The 25,257-nt window shown below is 38.9% G+C and overlaps 1 protein-coding gene across 7 annotated transcripts in view; it reads right to left on the bottom strand.

The window, feature by feature from the left end:
• The window catches only part of CA10 (carbonic anhydrase 10), a 638,759-nt gene that overhangs the window by 92,085 nt on the left and 521,417 nt on the right, over positions 1-25,257 (bottom strand). For 4 of the 7 annotated variants that reach the window (XM_060289949.1, XM_060289948.1, XM_060289951.1 and 1 more), the window contains one exon: positions 19,021-19,233. The exons of 1 other annotated variant lie outside the window; for it this stretch is intronic. In XM_060289949.1, the coding sequence (XP_060145932.1) occupies positions 19,021-19,233 (213 nt within the window). The remainder of the gene's footprint in view (positions 1-19,020; positions 19,234-25,257) is intronic. 2 more of the 7 variants (XM_060289950.1, XM_060289953.1) reach the window with 1 other exon arrangement.

The raw sequence follows: 25,257 nt of genomic DNA, 5'->3' as shown, positions 1-25,257 counted from the left end.
TGGGTTTTGTTTGTTCTTCTTTCTCTAGTTCCTTTAGGTGTAAGGTTAGATTGTTTATTTGAGATTTTTCTTGTTACTTGAGGTAGGCTTGTATAGCTAAAAACTTCGCTCTTAGAACTTCTTTTGCTGCATCCCATAGGTTTTGGGCCATAACGTTTTCATTGTCATTTTTCTCTAGGTATTTTTTGATCTTCTCTTTGATTTCTTCAGTGATCTCTTGGTTATTTAGTAACATATTGTTTAGCTTCCATGTGTTTGTATTTTTTACTTCTTTTTCCCTGTAATTCATTTATAATCTCATAGCGTTGTGGTCAGAAAAGGTGCTTGATATGATTTCAATTTTCTTAAGTATACTGAGGCTTGATTTGTGACCCAAGATGTGATCTATCCTGAAGAACATTCCGTGTGCACTTGAGAAGAAAGTGCAACTTGCTCTTTTTGGATGGAATGTCTTGTTAATATCAATAAAATCTATCTGGTCTATTGTGTCATTTAAAGCTTCTGTTTCTTAGTTATTTTCATTTCAGATGATCTGTCTATTGGTGTAAGTGAGGTGTTAAAGTCCCCCAATATTATTGTGTTACTGTTGATTTCCTCTTTTATAGCTGTTAGCAGTTGCCTTATGTATTGATGTGCTCCTATGTTGGGTGCCTATATATTTATAATTGTTATATCTTCTTCTTGGATTGATCCCTTGATCAGTATGCAGTGCTCTCCTTGTCTGTTGTAACATTCTTTTAAAGTCTATTTTTTCTGCTATGTGTATTACTACTCCAGCTTTCTTTTGATTTCCATTTGCATGGAATAACTTTTTCTATCCCCTCACTTTCAGTCTGTATGTGACCCTAGGTCTGAAGTGGGTCTCTTGTAGACAGCATATAGCTGGGTCATTTTTTGGTATCCATTCAGCAAGCCTGTGTCTTTTGGTTGGAGCATTTAAGCCATTCACCTCTAAGGTAATTATTGATATGTATGTTCCTATTATCATTTTCTTAATTGTTTTGGGTTTGTTTTTGTAGGTATTTTTCTTCTCTTGTGTTTCCTACTTAGAGAAGTTCCTTTAGCATTTGTTGTAGAGCTGGTTTGGTGGTGCTGAATTCTCTTAGGTACTGCTTGTCTGTAAAGCTTTTGATTTCTCCATCGACTCTGAATGAGATCCTTGCTGGGTAGAGTAATATTGGTTGTAGGTTTTTCCCTTTAATCACTTTAAGTACACCATGCCACTTCCTTCTGGGTTGTAGACTTTCTGCTGAGAAATCAGCTCTTAACCTTATGAGAGTTCCCTAGTATGTTATTTGTTGTTTTTCCCTTGTTGCTTTCAATAATTTCTCTTTGGCCTTAATATTTGCCAATTTGATTATTATGTGTCTTGGTGTGTTTCTCCTTGGGATTATCCTGTATGAGACTGTCTGTGCTTCCTGGACTTGGGTGGCTATTTCCTTTCCCATGTTAGGGAAGTTTTCGACTATAATCTCTTCAAATATTTTCTTGGGTCCTTTCTCTCTCCTCCCTCTGGTACCCCTATAATGCTAATGTTGTGGCATTTAATGTTTTCCCAGAGGTCTCTTAGGCTGCCTTCATTTCTTTTCATTTTATTCTTTTTTCTTTATTCTCTTCCGCAGAAGTGAATTCCACCATTCTGTCTTCCAGGTCACTTATCTGTTCTTTTGCCTCAGTTATTCTGCTATTGATTCCTTCTAGTGTAGTTTTCATTCCAGTTATTGTATTGTTCATCTCTGTTTGTTTCTTCTTTAATTCTTCTAGATCTTTGTTAAACATTTATTGCATCTTCTTGATCTTTGCCTCCATTCTTTTTCCGAGGTCCTGGATCATCTTCACTCTCATTTTTCTGAATTCTTTTTCAGGAAGGTTGCCTATCTCCACTTCATTTAGTTGTTTTTCTGGGGTTTTATATTGTTCCTTCATCTGGTACATAGGCTTCTGCCTTTTCATCTTGTCTATATTTCTGTGAATGTGGTTTTTGTTCCACAGGCTACAGGATTGTAGTTCTTCTTGCTTCTGCTGTCTGCCCTCTGGTGGATGAGGCTATCTAAGAGGCTTGTGCAAGTTTCCTGATGGGAGTGACTGGTGGTTGGTAGAGCTGGCTGTTGCTCTGGTGAGCAGAGCTCAGTAAAACTTTAGTCTGCTTGACTGCTGATGCGTGGGGCTGGGCTCCCTCCCTGTTGGTTGTTTGGCCTGAAGCGACCCAGCACTGGAGCTTACCTGGGCTCATTGTTGGAGCTAATGGCTGACTCTGGGAGGGCTCACACCAAGGAGTACTCCCCAGAACTTCTGCGGCCGGTGTCCTTGTCCTCACGGTGAAACACAGCCACCCACACCTCTACAGGAGACTCTCCAACACTAGAAGGTAGGTCTGATTCAGTCTCCTATGGGGTCACTGCTCCTTCCCCTGGGTTCTAATGTGCACACTACTTTGTGTGTGCCCTCCAAGAATGGAGTCTCTGTTTCCCCCAGTGCTGTCAGAGTCCTGCAATCAAATCCCACTAATCTTCAAAGTCTGATTCTCTAGGAATTCCTCCTCCCATTGCCAGATCCCCAGGTTGGGAAGCCTGACGTGGGGCTCAGAACCTTCACTCCAGTGTGTGGACTTCTGTGGTATAAGTGTTCTCCAGTTTGTGAGTCACCCACCCAGCAGTTATGGGATTTGATTTTATTGTGATTGCACCTCTCCTACCATCTCATTGTGGCTTCTTCTTTGTCTTTGGATGCGGGGTATATTTTTTGGTGAGTTCCAGTGTCTTCCTGTAGATGATTGTTCAGCAGTTATTTGTGATTCTGGTGTTCTCACAAGAGGGAGTCGGAAGTTCAATATTTCAAGCATCATAACAAGTAAAGTTGACATACCCAAGTGAGCAGAACAATCTGAGCTTTAATTCTTGGTGTTACATCAAATGACTTAATTTCCCAAGCTCTTACCTTAAAGGATGTATGATGATGGCTATTTTTAAAGTGTATACTTAATCTTTGGGAGAACTTCTCAAATATAACATAAAGTTTTTTATTACAGAGAAATGTTTCTGACTCTCCAGACAGCACAATGACCCCCTCAATCAATGTTTCTATGTGATGATAAAATTCTGCAGTAAGATTTTACTTCCATTGGCCTTTTGGTGCTAGAAGGGCCCTGATAAAGCAAATTTAATACCTTCATTTTCTGGATGAGGGAAAGGAGATTCAGAGAGGTTAGTTGCTTGCCTAACTAAGGCCATCTAGACAGAGGCTGACCATATGACTGATTCATTGTGCAAACTGGAACACTTTTGTGAGTAAAAGGAGGTGCTGTTGGAGGACAAACTGGTGTCAGCCTGGACTGTCCCAGACAAACCAGGGCATGTGATCATCCTATCTAAACACCTCAAAGCTTTGCCTGAAACTCACAGGGAATGAGAAAACGTGCCACCTGCTCGTACCCTTTGCAAGAATGAGTTATTATCTGGGAATGGGAAAGGTGCTACTAGGAGGCCAGGATGGGGGAGTGTACTTCCTTGTATGTGTTCAATCTGATGAGTTTTCCCCACAATTCTAAGCTGGTGTTAGTAGGGGCTTGATTGGTCTGTAGAGGGCCTTTGTGAGTATTAGAAAAAGGTGCAAATCTGCCAAGGACAAACACACTATCTAGGGGATGGTGTCCTTTGCAAAGATATAGGGAGTTATAACACTCCAGTATATGTCAATATTCCAGAGAATATTAACGCTGACAAGAAATTGGCAATCAGAAAGGGCCTAAGACCCATCTTCTTAGAGTAAGGGATTTGGAACCAACTCAAAATCGCTGATGGAATTTTCAGGAATTTTCCCTCCTACACAGATGCCACTCTGGATTTTTGTTAGATATGGATGGAGGATGGGAAATAATCTAGCATGAGCATTGCTGTTAGTCTCATTAACAAGGAAAATGAGACAAAAGGAGGTTGAATAACTTTTCCAAGGTCACAGGTGATAAGTGACAGAGCCAGGATTAAAACACAGGAATGAACAATGGCAGCAATCTTAACCTCTGCAGTTAACTACTGCTCACATAAGTAGGTCACATCTCCTCACCTGGGGCAGGGAAACCCATCATCCCTAGAGAGGCAGATGCAACAGGGAGGAAATGTATCCTCCACGAGGACTTTATGGAAACAGTAGCTGTTCTGGGGTGGCCATGTGGGTCCACCACAATGAGTCTTTCCTGAAGTAGAGAACTATTTGCTTTGAAAAAACTGGTATAGGGAAACTGAGTTCTGATGCAGGAATCTGGTCCCTGGGCCTCTCCCTTCTTCTGGTTTGCAAAGTGTTGGTTTTTTAAAAAAATAAATTTATTTTATTTTATTTATTTTTGGCTGCATTGTGTCTTCATTGCTGCATGAGGGCTTTCTCTATTTGCAGCGAGTGGGGGCTACTCTTCGTTGCGGTGCACAGGCTTCTCATTGCAGTGGCTTCTCTTGCTGCGGAGCATGGGCTCTATGTGTGCGGGCTTCAGTAGTTGTAGCACTCGAGCTCAGTAGTTATGGCTCACGTGCTCTAGAGTGCAGGATCAGTAATTGTGCTGCATGGGCTTAGTTGCTTTGCCGCATGTGGGATCTTCCCAGAACAGGATTTGAACCCGTGTCCCCTGCGTTGGCAGGCAGATTCTTTTTTTTTTTTTAACATCTTTATTGGAGTATAATTGCTTTACAATGGTGTGTTAGTTTCTGCTTTAAAACAAAGTGAATCAGTTATACATATACATATGTACCCATATCTCTTCCCTCTTGCATCTCGCTCCCTCCCACCCTTCTAGGTGGTCACAAAGCACTGAGCTGATCTCCCTGTGCTATGTGGCTGCTTCCCACTAGCTATCCATTTTACGTTTGGTAGTGTATATATGTCCATGCCGCTTTCTCACTTTGTCCCAGCTTACTCTGCTCCCTCCCTGTATCCTCAAGTCCATTCTCTAGTAGGTCTGCATCTTTATTCCCGTCTTGACCCTAGGTTCTTCATTAATTTTTTTTTTTTAAGATTCCATATATATGTGTTAGCATATGGTATTTGTTTTTCCCTTTCTCACTTACTTCACTCTGTATGACAGACTCTAGGTCCATCCACCTCACTACAAATAACTCAATTTCATTTCTTTTTATGGCTGAGTAATATTCCACTGTATATATGTGCCACATCTTCTTTATACATTCATCTGTTGACAGACACTTAGGTTGCTTCCATATCCTGGCTACTGTAAATAAAGCTGCAATGAACATTTTGGTATATGACTTTTTTTAAATTATGATTTTATCAAGGTATATGCCCAATAGTGGTGTTACTGGGTCATATGGTAGTTTTATTTTTAGTTTTTTAAGGAACGTCATACTGTTCTCCATTATGGCTGTATCAATTTACGTTCCCACCAACAGTGCAAGGAGGTTCCCTTTTCTCCACACCCTCTCCAGCATTTATTGTTTGTAGATTTTTTGATGATGGCCACTCTGAATGGTGTGAGATGATATCTCATTGTAGTTTTGATTTGCATTTCTCTAATGATTAAGGATGTTGAGCATTCTTTCATGTGTTTGTTGGCAGTCTGTATATCTTCTTTGTAGAAATGTCTATTTAGGTCTTCTGCCCATTTTTGGATTGGGTTGTTTGTTGTTTTGATATTGAGCTGCATGAGCTGCTTATAAATTTTGGAGATTAATCCTTTGTCAGTTGCTTCATTAGCAAATATTTTCTCCCATTCAGAGAGTTGTCTTTTCATCTTGTTTATGACTTCCTTTGCTGTGCAAAAGCTTTTAAGTTTCATTAGGTCCCATTTATTTATTTTTGTTTTTATTTGCATTTCTCTAGGAGGTGGGTCAAAAATTATCTTGCTGTGATTTATGTCATGGAGTGTTCTGCCTATGTGTTCCTCTAAGAGTTTGATAGTGTCTGGCCTTATATTTAGGTCCTTAATCCATTTTGAGTTTATATTTCTGTATGGTGTTAGGGAGTGTTCTAATTTCATTCTTTTACATGTAGCTGTCCAGTTTTCCCAGCATAACTTATTGAAGAGGCTGTCTTTTCTCCACTGTATATTCTTGCCTCTTTTATCAAAGATAAGGTGACCATATGTGCGTGAGATTATCTCTGGGATTTCTATCGTGTTCCATTGATCTATATTTCTGTTTTTGTGCCAGTACCATACTATCTTGATTATTGTAGCTTTGTAGTATAACCTGAAGTCAGGGAGCCTGATTCCTCCAGCTTCGTTTTTCTTTCTCAAGATTGCTTTGGCTATTCAGGGTCTTTTTGTGTTTCCATACAAATTGTGAATTTTTTTGCTCTAGTTCTGTGAAAGATGCCGTTGGTAGTTTGGTATGGAATGTATTGAATCTGTAGATTGCTTTTGGTAATAGAGTCTTTATCACAATGTTGATTTTTCCAATCCAAGAACATGGTATATCTCCCTATCTATTTGCATCATCTTTAGTTTCTTTCATCAGTGTCTTATAATTTTCTGCATACAGGTCTTTTGTCTCCTTAGGTAGGTTTATTCCTAGATAATTTATTCTTTTTGTTGCAATGGTAAATAGGAGTGTTTTCTTAATTTCATTTTCAGATTTTTCATCATTAGTGTATAGGAATGCAAGAGATTTCTGTGCATTAACTTTTTATCCTGCTAATTTACCAAATTCATTGATTAGCTCTAGTAGTTTTCTGGTAGCATCTTTAGGAATCTCTATGTAGAGTATCATGTGATCTGCAAACAGTGACAGCTTTACTTCTTCTTTTCTGATTTGGATGCTTTTTATTTCTTTTTCTTCTCTGATTGCTGTGGCTAAAACTTCCAAATCTATGTTGAATAATAGTGGTTAGAGTGGGCAACCTTGTCTTGTTCCTGAGCTTAGTGGAAATGGTTTCAGTTTTTCACCATTGAGGATGATGCTGGTTTTGGGTTTGTCATATATGACCTTTATTATGTTGAGGAAAGTTCCCTCTATTCCTACTGCCTGGAGGGTTTATCATAAATGGGTTGAATTTTGTCAAAAGCTTTTTCTGCATCTATTGAGATGATCATTTGGTTTTTCTCCTTCAATTTGTTAATATGATGTATCACATTGATTGATTTGTGTATTTTGAAGAATGCTTGCATTCCTGGGATAAACCCCACTTGATTTTGTTTTATGATCCTTTTAATGTGCTGTTGGATTCTGTTTGCTAGTATTTTGTTGAGGATTTTGGCATCTATGTTCATCAGTGATATTGGCCTGTAGTTTTCTTTCCTTGTGACATCTTTGTCTGGTTTTGGTATCAGGGTGATGGTGGACTCATAGAATGAGTTTCGGAGTGTTCCTCCCTCCGCTATGTTTTGGAAGAGTTTGAGAAGGATAGGTGTTATCTCTTCTCTAAATGTTTGATAGAATTCACCTGTGAATGGAAGGCAGATTCTTAACCACTGTGCCACCAGCAAAGTGCCTGGCAAAGTGATTTAAAACCTCCTGATTAAGCTCATTTTGTCAAATAGTTCCTGTCGGGTTCACTTTCAAGGCTCAATCCAGAAATTCCTAGTTCAGCAAATAGATCCAAAGCAAGAAAATGTATTCACTCAAGCTACCTCTGAGACTAAGGACTATGGTTCCTCATGTTTTGCAGAGGGAAACAGATGTGTTTATATACAAACATATCCACAGATATACAATCTCTTGCTTATCATATTTCAAAGAAGTGAGAGAAAAGATGTAACTGTGCATCTATATGAAACTTCCTGGTTGCTGTCCATCTGAGAGGGGAAGTTGAATAAACCTACAGTTCTCAGCAGGCCACGGTATGATGCTGTGTCATATTTTACATAGCAATTGTGCCACTTGGAGAAATAGGCTCCTGTCTCACTTTACAGTCAGAAAAAGTTCAGGCTATTCTTAAGGCTGATGCAGAAGTGCGAAGGGCTAAAAGATCATTTCAGGTAACAGAGAGGGCACTTACGATGAAAGAGAACAGCATGATCAAGAAGCTACTTAGGGGCATAACTAGAGAAGTGACCTGACTTGTCTAAGGTCGTTCAGTGCATAGCTGGAGTAAGAGACCTGGGTTCAAATTCTAGCTCTTCTCCATAACAGCCAAGTGATTGAAGGCAGGTTCTTTGACCTTTCCAACTTTCCTTTCCTCTTTGTAAAATGGTGCTAATGAGTGCTACCTCACAAGGTAAGATTGGATGCAATAAGGCACTGAGCACAATGCTTGGAACATAGTACATGCTCAGTAAATGAAAGCTGATGGTAGTACTAATATTAGTACATTGTATCTTTATGTTTTATCTGCAAGTATTTTGGAGTAGATGAGCTCTAAGTGTTAAGCTGGCTAATAACTGACTTGTACAGCACTTGTACAGCACAACTGCTGTACAAGTCAGTTTTGTACTATAAAAGCAGTATCTCAGAAGTGCCTTTTTTTCTTTTTTGGACTGCACATCACTCTATAGTGTGTATAGAGCTGGCATTATTACCCCTTATCACAGCTTAAAAGGTTAAGGAAGGCTAAGTGACTTGCCTATTTCTGACCTTACTGAGATCACACAGCTAGTAATTGACAGAATAGGATCTTGAAGTCAGATCTGCTAAGTCAAAATGTTGCCCTCTGTCTGGTGGCCCTAGTGTCCGTCTCCTAGGCCAATGTCCTTTCCCATGATGTGTTTGTCTCTGCTTCCCTGAAGCCCTCTTTCAGGCCAAGGCAATGACTGCTCTTGGAGACTGCTTCTAACAAGCTGATCCAATGAATTATCATGAAAGCAATCCTAGTCTTACCCTTTTACTGCTGATATAGGGATAGATTTATAGAGGCTGACTCTGGCTGGTATTTGGGAATGGATAATTACCTTCATTTAATATATCTTAGGCTGCTTTGGCTAAATATTAACTGCCCAGAATTCTGCCCTTTCTAACCAATTCTGAGCATGAGCATGCCACAGGCAACTAAGTGGCATAATTCATTTGAGGTGACCATAAATCTAAGATTTCCACTAGAAATGATGCAAAGAATTAATGGAACATGAAATCAAGTAAATGGAATTGAGTACAGTAATTAGTTCATATTTTAATCCTCAGTTCTGTTTATTATCCATTAACTGGTAAGCAATTAAGTTGGCACCATTGAAATGATTAGCTTTGTTTCAGCAAAAGTTTATCGATATGTCAGTGCAAATGAATCTGGTGGTTTTAAATGGCTTTATTTTGAATTGCATAGCAGCATATCCATGGAGCGGCTAGACATCTAATGATTTAATTTTGCAATATTGTTATCTAGATTACTTATATTTAATATTGCTGAGCTGTTCTGGATTGTTATTGGGAAGAGTTTGTGAGAGGACAGATTCAAACTGTAGAAAAGTATGGCTTATATCCTTGGGTTCTTAATGCAATAGTATGATTGCATTTTCCTATTGAGACCAAATGAAGGATCTTTAAGGCATTTCACTTTCTATTTTGGTCTTCCAAACTTTAATTTCCGTACTTCTTGGAATTAGGCACTATAAACGTTTTCACATCAGTGGTGTTTTTGTTGGACACTCAAGATTGCTCATGTTTGTGAAATAATCTGTCAATGTCTTTGCCTTTTTGAGGCTGATTGTCTAAATGCCCTTGTGATGGGGTTCTGCTCACTAAGGCAGGAAACCTGAATATCAGACTACACCTGCTCTACTGGGCAACAAAAAACAGATGATGTAAACTGGTCTTTTGAGTGTTGGGATTTGATATAATAATACAATTTTTATTTAGAAAATTTTAAATCCCAAAGTAAGAGTCAGGAAACTTGGGTTCTGGTCCTAATTCTGCCACTGAATCTCGGTGACTCCAGGAAGGTCTCTTGTCCTTCCTGGCTCTAATTTTCCCTTTGTATGTAAGTCAGTGGGAAGAAATGACCTCAGTGGGGTCTCTAACACTGATACTTTAGATGGAGGCTTTGCGCAGACTTCTTTCTAAAAGCAGGTCTGTATCTTGAAGTGGAGATGTGATCTTTGGAGGAAACTCTACAAAAATTTTTTTAATTAAGTTTTTTTTTAAGATCTTATTTTATTATTTATTTCTTTATTATATTTATTTTTGGCTGCGTCTGGTCTTAGTTGTGGCACATGGGATCTTCACTGAGACATGCGGGATCTTTTGATGCGGCGCAGGCTCCTTGTTGCAGTGTGTGGGCTTCTCTCTAGTTGTGTCCTGTGGGCTCCAGGGTGCGTGGGCTCTGTAGTTGTGTCACGCAGGTTTCAGAGCATGTGGGCTCTGTAGTTTGCAGCACGCATGCTCTCTAGTTGAGGACCACAAGTCAGTAGTTGTGGTGAGCAAGCTTATTTGCCCGGCGGCATGTGGGATCTTAGTTCCCTGACCAGGGATCAAACCCGCATCCCCTGCATTGTAAAGCAGATTCTTTACCACTGGAACACAAGTGAAGTCCCGGAAATTCTAGAAATTTTAATGAACATTGATGTGGTCAGATTAGTAGTGAACAAGTCATTTTTTACTTTACATTTTCTTTTCCAATTGACTTTATTCCAGTAGCTTTGGAAATGGATAAAAAAATGTACCGCTAATCATTTCAACTGTACCAGCTTAACTGTTCACCAGTTGCTGGTTCACAGAAGTCTTAGAAGCAGTACCCGTCCTCTAACTGCAGTGTCACTGGTTATTAAATAAAAGAAGATCCCATTCAACATTTGTAGAGTCATAACAGTGATCATCTCTATGATGACAATTAGGTTCTACTGAACCCTGATCAAGTCCCAGTTAATGACTGTCTTTAATATTTTCTTTGTAATATAACACCTCCTTCCCTGCTTTAGACGGACACCAAGGGGGGAGATAAAAATCAAGTAAAGGAAGATGGTGGCTGTTATAATGCCACCCTGGCAGGACCAGATCAGAGTTACGATACAGGTTGGGATGGAATCAATGGGATAATGAGCTGATCTCAACAATTTGTCTTCAAATGCAATGACTTCTCTCTTAGGCAGCCCCAAAGTGTTCATCTAAAATGGTAATCCAGGAAGCTGCTGACTGGACTGAGCTGTCCTTTTCCAGAAGAAATTATAAAAATGTACAAAGGGAAAAGTGCGTATCCTTAGATCAGAGTCATCATCTGTTTGCTGCTATCATCATAATCTGCTCTACTACTAGGCTTCTGACCTCTGTTTGCTTTACTTCTTAAAGGTCAGTTTGTTCACTCTGAGTGGGACTGGTTCCTGGATTCCAGAGCTTTGGCTTCTAGTATTGGCAAAGACAAGTTCCCTGATCTGATCCTGGGAGTAATTCCAGGGTTGAAACGAGGAATCTAAATGAATTTTTCTAGCACACCAGTTATCAATTGTTCCATTACTCCTCCCAGGTACACTGAAAATTCACTTACCTTATGTTTATAAATAATTTGACATTAACACTTAGAACTTCTGTTAATAATGCCATCGACTTTATTAGGTTTGTCATTATGACAACAGAATTTAGTTTATGATATACTGGGCATAATTTAGACTCTGAAAGCTACAGTCTTTTAAATGATATTCATTTACTCATTCAATCTACCAAGTGCCTATCACATGTATGTTATATTAAAAAGCACAACCTACTCTGTAGCTGCAGGGAGTTAACAGTCTGTTTGGGAAGATGGGATCTTCCACTAGATTGAAGGCTCCTTAAAGGCGGGCCCTGCAGCCTACAGGTCTTTGAATTTCCCCACTGGACTAGGGCCCAGAGTAGGTGAACAATGATTATTGTGGGGTTTATGGATAAACATTAGCCTATGGTAAGCAATGTTATGTATCAGAAGACCTGAATTAAATTCAGCCTCAATCACTTATTGTCAGGATGGTCTTGGGCCTTAGTTTCCCCAGGTATAAAGGGGATAATACTAAGGGTAACTTCACTGAGCTGGTGTTTAGTGATTAAATCAGAGAATTTATGTCAATGTGCTTTGGAATTCATTCAAAGTAAAAGCCAAAGTCCATACAAAATCCATGCAAAGGGGTAATGATCTGCAGCAGCTCCCGGCCCTACTCTTCTCTCTCTGACCTCTCACACTTGATCACTTACAGGTGAGCTCCTGGTCTTCCTAGAACTCTCAAGCTTTCTCCCACTTCAAAGCTATGGAATTGGTTGTTGCCCATGCCTAGAATGTCCTTTCCCTAGACATCCCTATGGCAAACTCACAAATGTCATGCTCTCAATAAGGTCTACACTGACCACCATATTTACACTTGTAACTCACTACCTCCACTCCTCATCCTCTGATCCCCCTTACTCTGATCTATTTCTTTTCCCATAGCATTTATCATACTCTAACTTACCATAGAAATTTACTCATTTATTATGTTATTTATTATTTGTCTACCCCCACTAGACTTAATTACCTTACAGGTAGGATTTTTACCAATTTAATTCACTGTAGCACATGGTAGGCTCTCAATTAATATTTGTTAACTAAATGAATGAATGAAAGAAAATCACAAAGCATGTAAACTGTGACTGGGTATTAGCAGTGAAATTCCGTAGCCACCTATGGGTGTGACTGAATAAGTTCTGGATTGCACTGCACAGTAATTGATTCGAGTCCGTGCCTTGTCCCTCCAATGGAAATAAACTTCCTCCAAGGTGACACTTAATTGTTCAATCCCTTTCTGTTCTTTACCACATTTAGAATAGGGCTAGGTGAGTACCTCGCCTCAAAGCATACCTCTTTCTCAGAGAAAGCCCAGAACTTCTCTTAGTGGTTACTGTGAACTAAATCACTCTTTCTTTCTTCCAGTTTCTAATGGAATTTGATGCTTTGGACAGCCTTTATTAAAACACTTCAATTTAAATGAGGCTATATATATAATAATCCCCATATAGTAATGAATGCAACACACCCAAAATTCCAGGGAAAAAAGCCTATAAAGTTCCAATTACTAAAACACCAATAGTAGAGTAAGTTATTTATTCAGTGATTGATTGATTAATTCCACAAACATCAATTAAGAAGCACCTACTGTATGTTAGGCACTGTGCTAGTTGCATGATGTAGAAAGATGAATAGCAAAAAGTCTCTGTCATTGAGGGGATTACCAAGATTATTTATTCCTTAATTCAGCAAACATTTATTGACTCTGCTGTCATGTGCCAATGTACAAGGTTCTGGGAATACAGTAATGATCAAGATAAAATTCCTATCAACAAGAAATGTGGTTCCAGAAGTGAGAGTAAACAGTTATAAATAAATCTATAGCAATGGGTAATTTAATCGATTGGGGTCAGCAAAATTTTTCTCTAAAAGGCCAGGTAGTAAATATTTTGGCTTTTGCAAGCCACATGTGGTCTCTGTTGCATATTCTTCTCTTTAAAAAACAATCCTTTAAAAATGTAAACCATCCTTAGCTCCTTGGCTGAATTTGGCCTACAGTCTACAGTTTGTGGACTCCTGTAGTAGATGAATATATAGGATTCTCTGGAAGTCTAAAGGAGACAGCAACGCTTGACTGGCTGGGAGGAAGGAAGGGGACTTGGAAAGAAAAACCAAGTGGGCTGTGCTGGATATAGGGGGAGGAAGGTGGAGCTAGTAATCAGGGTAGAGGGAACAGCATTCCCATGGCACTCAAGTAGCTCTTCTATGTGTATTAGTCATGTATCTGTTATTTTTGAATATCCCAATTCTCATTCCCCCTCAAATCCCCAATTGTGCCAACGGAGCATCTCTACCAGGAGGTCCCAGCCTCCTGCACGGTGCTAATTAGATTTCCGGAGTACCTCCCCGCAAAACTATTCAGTGCCTCATGGGGCCCTTGTTCTCAGTCATGTGTTCCTCAGCACTTTCATACCCTTGCACACTTCAGGACAATTTGGTGTTAGTTGCTTATTCCTACAAATTTGTGTTACTTTGGTGAAACCAGTCTCTCAGAGATGCAAATAACTGATTCCTTGAAAAGGACAAGGCCTGCAGTTTCTGTTGTTTAGTCTCAGTTGTTTGCGCTGAGATAACTGTTTTCTCTTCTGATTCAGAGCCACTAAAAATACATATATTCTACATGGGACTTTTATTTCCCCTTTTAATTAAACAAATATTATCTACATAGCAACAGCTATGGACTTTTTCCTCCCTCAAATGTGTTTAAACAGAATCAAGATTCAAGAGGCTGAGACTTGAGAAGTTGATGTATTTCTACCCAACCTTCATAGGGAGCAGCAACTGTGTCAGGTCACACAGCTATTCATCCATCCTCTCCTTAATACAATCCAGAGAGAGTTATTTCATAGTTCCCTTTCCAGAACAATCCTCAAGTATAACCCATATTATGTTGTATTATAAACATATGTAAACCTCAATAGATTGTATGCTTCTCTGGGCAGGAGCTGGGTTTTGAGCTCAGCACACAGCAGAAGCACACTAGCCATGTGAAGAGTGGGTAAAATAAACAGGAGAATCTGGCCACAGGTATTCCATGAAGTAGCTGGTGCAATTCTCAGTGTACCCCCTTAACCCTTTGAAGTGAAGAACTTAAGGAAGGTTTTCAAAATGAATACTTCCAATTTCCCCAAATAAGAAAGATTCTTCTTATCTAGACTCACTACTGCAACTTAATCCATGGGCATGATTCTTTTCAAATATTATCTTTTTCCTGGTTAATATATTTTTTTCTTTTCATTAATACCCTACTTTGTATTGGACATCAATCTAACCACTCAGACACGATTAGCAAGCTAAATGTCTTACTTATTAAAAACGGTTAATTTTCCCATCTTAAAAAAATCGAGATGTTTGAATCTCTGAATATGCTCATTTATCACCAATCCCTGACAATGCATCCAGGAGTTCTTGTGTAGGACATGAATAATTTTTATAAAAAACACAGTTGCTGACTGTGTGGTACATCCACACAGCTTTATAAAACAAAGCAAATAATGACCATCAATTACAATAACCTCACTAGACAAGACTGCAATTAATCTACAGCTCTTCAGATAACGACCGCTGCACTGCATCAAGGAAAATGCCCGGCATTAACTGGTTTATCGTGATCAGCAATGATAGATGGGGCAGATGGCAATGTGATTATTCATTGTCAACACAATAAACAAATGCTTTGCAGCCGAAGTGTTTACCTAGGTCCTCTCAGAGGATAGCTCAAAATAGAGAACAAAGGCAGCTCTGAAAATAGCTTAAAATAAAAATAACAGTTAATCTATGGATGAAATATACTTACTTAACTGGGGCTAACCCTTAGTAGAATCTATCTGGAAAATATTTTCCCGAAGGAGATCATGGGTTGAGTAGAGTTTTGGCATTAGAAGGTACAATAAAGCCCATAGCTCACTTGCTTGTTAGGATGAGTCACTTTTATGAAGTCCTCAAATTCCATTCCATGCTTAATAATTCCCATGATGAGAATTCATTGTTTTCAGAGGCAGACTCATTCCATAGATAGATAACTCTCATTGTTAGAACATATATTTAGCTGACTGCCATCTCTCTGGAATTTTGGACAATTGACCCTAGGTTTTCCTCTCATCCCACATAGAAGATATTAAACTCTTCTTGCTCACTAAAGCCCTTTATTTATTTTTATTAATTAATTATTTTAAAACATCTTTATTGGAGTATAATTGCTTTTCAATGTTGCATTAGTTTCTGCTGTATAATAAAGTGAATCAGCTATATGTATACATATAGCCCCATATCCTCTCCCTCTTGCATCTCCCTCCCACCTTCCCTATCCCACCCCTCTGGGTGGTCACAGAGCATCACCGAGTTGATCTCCCAGGGCTAAATGCAAGCATACCTTGTTTTGTTGCACTTTCTTGTACTGTGCAGATACTGTGTTCTTTACAAATTAAAGTTTTGCAGCCACCCTGCATTGAGCAAGTCTCTTAGTGCCATTTTTCCAATAGCATTTGCTTGCTTGTGTCTGTGTGTCATATTTTGGTAATTCTTGCAATATTTCAAAGTTTTCATTATTATTACATTTGTAAAGGTAGTCTGTGATCAGTTCTTTGATGTTACTACTGTGACTCACTGAAGACTCAGATGATGGTTAGCATTTTTTAGCAATAAAGTATTTTTAAATTAAGGTATGCACAATGCTTTTTTAGATATAGTGCTATTGCATACTTACTGTAGTATAGTATAAACATAACTTTGATATGCACTGAATTCACGTGACTTGCTTTATTGTGATATTCGTTTTATTGCAGTGGCCTGGAACCTGCAATATCTTTGAGGTATCTCAAAAATCAATGCCTATCCAACTCTTTCCACATGACATGTTTTGGTGCTTTCAATATTCTGGATTTTTGCACCTAAACTCACACCAGTTTTTAGACCACTCATACTCAGGGGCTCGGAAAGAAATGTGATATATCTGATGTGGTGTACTCAGAGCAAAGTGTAACTATTTGTGCTGAGGCTGAATGTCAATTTTTCCTTGGAGCAGGGGATGTGTGCGTGGCTGCTCTGCTTGGGAAGCTGTTCTCCAAACACCATTAGTCTAGATAGCACCCCAGCTCTGCCATGTCCAGGGGGCAATTACTTCAGGTGCGCCTTTTAAAATTTTGTGCAGGATGGCTTTGTTGATTAAGTCCTCCTTCTTTAGAAAACTGGGATAATTCAGGCAGAACCTGAGCTGAAATTGACACAGTGGTCACTAACCAAATTCTCTCGCAAAAATTTTTACAAATGCACATTCCTGGACGACTTCTCTGCAGACTAATTTAGCTGCTTCCGGAGGATTCAAATGTAAATATTTTGGCAATTTTCCCCAGTTAATTCTAATTCGCAACTCTGTTTAAATGCTTTTTTCATTGAGAACACTTAATAAGGTACTACTGAGGGAGTGCTTCACAAACCTAATATTCATACTCTCCTGGGAGCTTTAAAAATGCAGGTTCTTTGGAGCAGCTGATACCTGTGGTCCGGGGTAGGTCTAGGAAAATTAATACATCAAGATCAAATTGTTATATGTTTCCCTTAAGGGTTTTGGAAGCCCTCATTTACTCCAAAATTGTAGTTTATATACAAGTTACAAAGCACCCTTATTATATATTGAAGAAACAAGCAACTTTAGGAAATTCTACAAGGTAAAGGTTTTAGCCTGGTAACCATCTATATTTTTTCACTCATTCATTTAATAAACTCATTCATAAATTCATTTTTATTCTGAGACAATATTGTGATAGGCACTGGAATTTAATAGTTCAGTAGGGGAGAAAAACAAAGAAATGACAGCAAATAAACGTCAGTCAACAAAGAAAATGAATACAAATCTTAAAATAACGTATTTAAAAAGGAAGAGTTTATCTAATTTTAAATAGTCTCTAATTCAGACTGGCAGTCCCCCAGTCATTCTCAGTTCATGAGTTTTTGCCCTGCTTTCATCATATTCCCTGCTATATGTTAGTTCAGGATCTGTAACTCTTCAGAATTTCCCATTACATTCTCATGTCCCTTTGGCAGACATCTCTAATCATCCCTAGCTTTTTTTCCCTACAGATTCAGGAAGGAGACTCATATGCCTGCTCAACCCGGTCCTCTATGCAGCCATTACTAATAGACCACAGATGAAATCCACGTGCAGCTTCCGCCATGCACAGTGCTTTGACACACCTTGGCGACTTTGCTGTTCCTCATTTCCAGCTTTATCTTTGTTGTCTATCAACTATTGAGTACTTCTAGTGATCCTTACATCTTTAATCCCACTTAATTTTCAAAACAACCTGGAGAGGTATATAAACTCAGCCTTAGAAGGATCAAGTAACCATCTCAAGGTCACACAGTTACTGTGTATCACAGCAGGAGGTACAAACTCAGGTTCTTTGATGCCAAAGCTGATGTCCTGAAACTTGTTCTGCATTGCTTCTCTTCTCAGCCCAGTTCAAAGGGCACCTCCTCTGTGAAACTTCTCCTGCACGCTTCAAGGAAAATTTGTCACTTCTTCCTTAGAGTTGGCCAAGGCCTTTGTACACCTCCATTACAGCATGACATTATACTTTAATGATTTGAATATAGTATTCTTTGAGCTCCTCTGTGGTAAGAACTATGTCTTTATATATATATATATATATATATATATATATATATATATCCGTATCCCTGGTAACTAGCACAGTGCCTAGGTAGGTTCTCAGTTGATGCATTTTGAATGATCATTAAAATCTGGCCACTGGACTCATTCAGCTGTGGATCTCTTTCTCAGTGTGTGGCCTTACTATATTAAAAACAATGCCACGTTTAAACATGATCTTGATTAAAAATGTTAAAAAGACCAAGCCAATAGTGAAATACATACTTCTGTTATTTGAAGACCTTCTTGACATCAGTTATTGAGGACTCTTAAACAGAAACCTAGTTACAAGATATTTAGCATATAAGGACACCTGACCTTTAGTTGATAACCACCCTCAAGTATAAGGGAGGTAAAAGAGGTCAAATTAACTACACCCTGCTTATCAAGTGTCATATGTCATAGCACACATGATATTTGTTTAAATTGTGGCTCTTGTCCTATAACTGAAGGTGTGGTTTGGCTCACTGATGTGGCCTGAGTTCTGTCTGGGCTGATGATAGACACAGTGACACTCACCATTAATGGCGGCACATTCTGCAGAAACTCAGACTATTTAGTTCCCTGACATTTATTTCGCTATACGTAATAGTTTTGTGCAAATAAGACCCATTCTGCCAGAAAGGAGAATTATGGAATCTATGCAAACATATGTGACATATAGGGGGCTGATTGCATAGATTGCATAGATAGGTGTAAATGAAGATGTACATGTAAGGTGAGGGTTTAGGATTGAAATAATGATCTGGCGATATCTTAGGGCATTAGTCACAAGAGAGCTGTCTCTCAATGTCTCAGGAGGAAATATCAAGTTTCACTGTGGTCTTCCTTGGAAAACACTGGAAGCTCATTATAAACTTCTATGTCAACTTGCAAAAGACAGATGGAGAAAGTAGGCACAGACCTTCTTATTTCATAGATACAAGAGCAGTCTTTCCATCTGTCATCACACCTTGGATATAAATAAGCACCAAATCTTATTAATTGGCACTTACCCGTAGTACTTCAATAACCTCACATACCTCCCCAGAGAAGGCTTGTCCGTTGAGGAGGTGCTCTGACCCTTGGCTATCCTCACTACCAAAGTGTAGCCGGACCTCCTCCAGCCGGTGGCTGTATGTCATGGGCCCTCCTGATACGTTGACCAAGTGCTCCTTGTCCAGGCGCAGGGACACATGTCTTCCAGTGTTGTACATGGTCCCACTGACCTGCAAGGCAATGAGCAACAGGTCAAACAAGACTCTCCTCCTTCCATTTCTCACAATTTCTCACTCAACCCAGCATGGTGCTTAGACCAATGCCTTTTGCTTCCTTTTGATAGGAAGACACTAGGCTAATTCCACATGTGGAGTAGGGAGTGACAGCCTCCCCAGAGAGCACTTTTGTCCTACCTGGCATCTATGGTACTTTCTGTGAGTCATAAGCCACATTATCATTTAGGAATCTGAGGTAGGAACTCAAAGGAAACCTCATCAACTGTGACTAATATTTTGGACATTGCACTTACAAAGAATTAACTTGTCTTCTTACCATAAATATTTGGAATGTAAAGATGCTGCAAAAGTTAAAATCTCAGGTGTGAGAAATTGGAGAGAGCAGTTAGTAAGGATGAGATGCTACAAAGGCCAAAATAGAGAGAAGTAAGCTAAAATGAGTGAATAGGAACAAACCTTAGGGGGAGACTGAGGCTTAGGTTTGTAGTCTCAAGCATTCAGTATGGTGTGTCTTGGTTTAGGTCCTTCTCTAACTGCTGCAACCAGACACTGCAAAGAGTCAGAGCTCTGATACTTTCTTGCAGTTTGTGGCCTCAGTGCTAAGCTAAAGAGATTCATATAAGCTTCCCATTTCACAGACTTCCTATTCCATCTTGCTTCAGCCCCTGCCCGCTGAACCTTACTGCTTGGGGTTTCTTTCCCTCCTTTTCTCTTGAACTTGATGCTCAGCTTCATTTTGTTGATTATGACCATAGCACTTCTCAACATTTGATTCTAGAACACTGATTCCTACCTGTGAGTCTATTGTCTTAGTCTTCTGTGTTGACTTAGCTCTAGGAGCAGATTGAAAACTTAAGGGAGACTTTGAATGGGTCTGGATGGAATGCTTCTGGGCTATGGGTTGCTGAGCTACTTGGATTTTCTACCTGCTTACTCTGACTCCTTTGGGCCCAGCCCTACGGATCCTTTAAGGCAGTGGTCCCCAAAATTTTGGCACCAGGGACAGGTTTCGTGGAAGACAATTTTTCCCGCGGACTGGGGGGTGAATGTTTCAGGATGATTCAAGTGCATTACATTTATCATGCAGTTTATTTTTATTATTATTACATTGTAATATATAATGAAATAATTATACAACTAACCATAATGCAGAATCAGTGGGAGTCCTGAGTTTGTTTTCACTTACCACTCACAGATAGGGTTTTGATATGAGTCTCCAAGCAATTGATTTATTATGGTTCCTGTTCAATCAAACCTCTACTAATGACAATCTGTATTTGCAACCACTCCCCAGAGCTAGCATCACTGCCTCAGTTCTACCTCAGATCATCAGGCATTAGATTCTCATAAGGAGTACACAAGCTAGATCCCTCACATGTGCAGTTCACAGTAGGGTTTGCACTCCTATGAGAATCAAATGCAGTGCTGATCTGACAGGAGGCAGAGCTCAGGTAATGTTCAAATACCAAAATACTCCACTGACTCACTATAGCACCATCTTGCTATAAGGTGGAGCCCATGTGCTGCTGTTGGCCATGGTCTGTGAGGGGACATGACCAATGAAACAGTGAAAAGCTTATGTAAGATTCTCCAGTCTCTTTCTTCCCCTGCTTCATCAATCAAGGGGCAATGTGGAAAGTTGTAAATGTGGTATAGCTACAAGATGGAGGCTGTGTCAGCCTGAGTTGCTGGCAGATTATGTGCAGATTGCAAAAATGGCTAGAATTCTTCCACTCCTTGTAACTACACTACTTACAATGTGACCTTGTAGCTGTTCCCATCAAGATAGGGCCATCTGTTTCTCCACCCCTTGAATCTTTACTGGCCTTGTCACTTGCTTTGGCCAATAGCACGTAGTGGATACAACATGCTTATTCTGAGAGTAGGCCTCTAGAGGACTTGCACGTGTCCTTACTCCTTTTTGGAAACTCGAGACCACCATGCAAACAAGCCTGGGCTAGCCTGCTGGAGGATGATCCAGAGTGAGGAGAACTATCCCAGGAGAAGCCATCCTAGGCTGGCCATTCCACGACTGATCCACCAGTTGACTGTCTTAGTCTGGCCTGGGCCAGAAGAATTTCCCACAGACCATAGCTTCCCATATACTGGGGAGCTAAAAATTTGGTTGTTTTCAGTCCCTAAGCTTTGAGATAGTTTGTTATAGAGCAAAAACTAACTGATATACACTAAGTCAATCATCTTCTCTGTCATGTGACTCTGGAACTATCAACAGAAGCTCTGGACAGTCTTTGTTGAGTAGCTGAACTAGAAAGTCACTTGGGGCTCAGACAGTCAGTCTGCTAATCAGCTGGAAAGTCATAACAGAATAAGAGAAGAAAGCAGCAGATATGCCAAGAGTGACAGAGGAAACCATGCAGAGATAGAATTAGAGAGAATATCAACTTCACCTTCAGAAACCCTTTGTATCTCTTTGTTCCAGTTCCTTCATGAGGCCTGGGCTGTACTTTCTCTGATACTTTACATCTTACAAAGGGATTTATTTTTTTCTTAAATTATCTATTCCTTGCAACCAAATGATCCCTATCAAAGACTCTATGTCTGTTCTCCAGTCTCAAATAAATGTATATTCAGTCAGTATGACATAATGAGAGTTTGTTTTCTTTTCTTGTCCCAATTTATGACTTTCTTTGCAGTAAAATGATAGAGATAGATTTGTGTTTGACACTGCATTCATCTTTAAGCAAAATTTATTTTTTCTAATTATTAAGATAATATACAGGTATTATACATGGGTAGGAAGACAGAGAACAGCTCAATGAAATAAAAATTAGCCAAAATTCTACAGTAAACCAATAATCACCACTAATATTTTGGTGTATAACTTTTCACACTCATAACCGTATATATCTATATTTTAATGGGATCATTTTATATGTGTGATAATAAATGCTTTTCACATACAAGGGTATATGATTTTATATATAATAATTTAATATATATAAATTTATATATTTAATATATTATACACAACACACATATAATATATTTAATATATTTGTTACATATTTATACATTAATATATATATAGTACATATATATTATTTTTAGTCACATGAATATTTCTAGGTTATTAACTGTTCTTTTGCAATATCACTTTGAAATAGCTTCATAATATTCCACTGTAAACATATATGACTTATTATTGAATCTTTATAGCCCTTTCACTTTTTCACTATTGTTAAAAAATATTGCAATGAGATATAGAGAGCAAACTAGTGGTTACCAGTGGGGAGTGGGAAGGAGGGAGGAGCAATTTAGGCGTAGTAGAAAAAAAGGGTTAACATGGGATTATATTAAATCATCTTTGTGAAACTTTTGAAAATTGTAAAGCACTACACAATTTAAAGAATCTTTCACTCAATTAAAAAAAATACTGCAATGAACATCATTATGGATAAACATTTTTACTAGTGCAGATATTTCATTAGGCAAACTCTGGTTCAGACTGTGTATACATTATTACAGTGCTTATTATCTAATGCAAAATCCATTTGCTGTGGAGTGTAGATCCCACAGAGCAGGGCTGGATCTCAAATTCTCTTCAAATTGCATTAATTCAACAAGCAACATCCATGGGCCCCTATAGTATGCAAGGCTGCATAACAGGAGCTGCTTCAAATTCTTATAGGATATGTGCTCTGTTCCAATGAGCAAGTATATCAGGCTTCCCCGTACTTCTAAAAATCCTCTCAATGTGTCTGTCTAATGTTCCTAAGAAAATTGTTGCCCATTGAAGCAAGGCAGGGATCATGTCCTATGCTTGTCTGCATTTCCCCAGTAATTAACACAATGGCACACAGTAGAGAGAAGAATAAAGGACTCTTGAGTCAAAAGATTCCCAGTCTGCCTCTTGGTGACCTTGAGTAGTTCAGTTAATTACCTGAAGCCTCAGTTTTCTTAACTGTAAAATAGAGATAAGACAATTTCCCCTATGAAAATGAGGAATAAAAAACTATAAGGCTTATAGAGAATGAATATGAGAATGATAGAGATAAATCCCTCCTTATCAGTAATTACTTATTGATTCCACTTACATGAAGTCCTAGAGTAGTCAAAATCATAAAGATAGAAAGTAGAATGGTAGCTGCCAGCGGTGGGGTGCAGAGAGGAATGGGAGTTATTGTTTAATGGGCATAGAGTTACAGTTTTGCAAGATGAAAAAAATTCTGGAGCTGGACGGTGGTTGTACTTAATACTGCTGAACTGTTTAAGTAAAAATGGTTAAGATGTGTACTTTACACACGTAAAAATTGGAAAAAATTCCCTCATGAGTTTGTTGTGAGAATTAATACATTTAATGGTCAAACATTTTCATTCTTTTCCTTCATTTACTTTTGAAAATGGGTGCCTAGCTGACCTTGCAGGACCTGTGTTGATCTTACCCACTTCCCATAGCCCAGTGGAATATAGTGTTGCTTTCTAAAAGTCACAATGAAGAACTTGTACCGACTTCTGCATTGTGATGATTCACTTGTCTCTCATTTTGGATTTTAAAGCTCCAGTTGTGGGAAGCATCCAAGATCATTTTGAAGGCCATGAAGCAAACATGAAACCAGGGTAATCAGGAATAAACCAGTGCTTTCTAGTTCTTCCACTCCATACTTCCATACTCCTTCTACTTCCATGGCTCTATCTTCATTCATTCATCTGACTGTGTGCTAGGAGCTGAGGATAGTGTGGTGAGTAAAACCAGGCATGGTCCCTGCCCTCATGGAGCTTACAATCTCCATTATGAAGACAACAGAGTGGGAGAAGGAAGTTATGGGGAATCCATATGAAATTCTACCATTTGCGTATGTGTTCTCACAATTAGAGGCAATACACCTATTCCCCCACCCTTCCCCCAGACATTGAAATAACATTAATTTATATTAATCAAAAAAAGCTGTGTAACCAGGGTATGGTTTGTTGCATTTTAATTTTTTTTAAAAAAGGCTTGACAGTATTATGTATGATATCTGATGGTACACCTGCACTGAAGTAATTAACACTGCAGCAGCGTCATTTTACCTGTAATGCTAATTACAGTGTTTCCAATGAACTACTTTGGTGTGCAGCATGTTGGAAAAAGTTGTATTATGTAGACCAGGAAACAGAACTGAATGGAGACGATGAAGCTGCAGGGGATATCCAGGTTGCCTATGGCTGCCTCACACTTGTCCTTTTTGTTTTATTTTAATTCACTACAAAATGAGATGAGAGATACGATGCCCATGTAAGTGGGAGAAGTAAGAGTGGTCTGTGAATGCTCAGTGACTTGTCTAGAATCATACAGCTAGCAGTGGTGGCAAACCCAGGTCTCCTGATTCCAAGTCTAATGATTTTTTTTTCCCACGGAAAATAATTTTGTTCACTGGTTTTCATTTATTTTAACATCTTTATTGGAGTATAATTGTTTTACAATGGTGTGTCAGTTTCTGTTTAATAACAAAGTGAATCAGCTATACATATACATATATCCTCAAATTTCCTCCCTCTTGCTTCTCCCTCCCACCCTCCCTATCCCATCCCTCTTGGTGGTCACAAAGCACTACCGAGCTGATCTCCCTGTGCTATGCAGTTGTTTCCCATTAGCTATCTATTTTACATTTGGTAGTATATATAAGTCCATGCCACTCTCTCACTTTGTCCCAGCTTACCCATCACCCTCCCTGTGTCTTCATGTCAATTCTCTATTTATTCCTTCCTGCCTCTAGGTTCTTCATAACTATTTTTTTTTTCTTTTTAAGATTCCATATATATGTGTTAGGATACAGTATTTGTTTTTCTCTTTCTGACTTACTTCTCTCTGTATGACAGATTCTGGGTCCATCCACCTCACTAAAAATAACTCAATTTCATTTCTTTTTATGGCTAAGTAATATTCCATTGTATATATGTGACACATTTTCTTTATCCATTCATCTGTCGATGGACACTTAGGTTGTTTCCATGTCCTGGCTATTGTAAATAGAGCTGCAAAGAACATTTTGCTACATGACTCTTTTTGAATTATGG

This window comes from Globicephala melas, chromosome 20, assembly GCF_963455315.2.
Source record: "Globicephala melas chromosome 20, mGloMel1.2, whole genome shotgun sequence".
NCBI lineage: Eukaryota > Metazoa > Chordata > Mammalia > Artiodactyla > Delphinidae > Globicephala > Globicephala melas.
The sequence above is the reverse complement of the archived record's forward strand: the minus strand, read 5'-3'. Positions and strand labels throughout refer to the sequence as shown.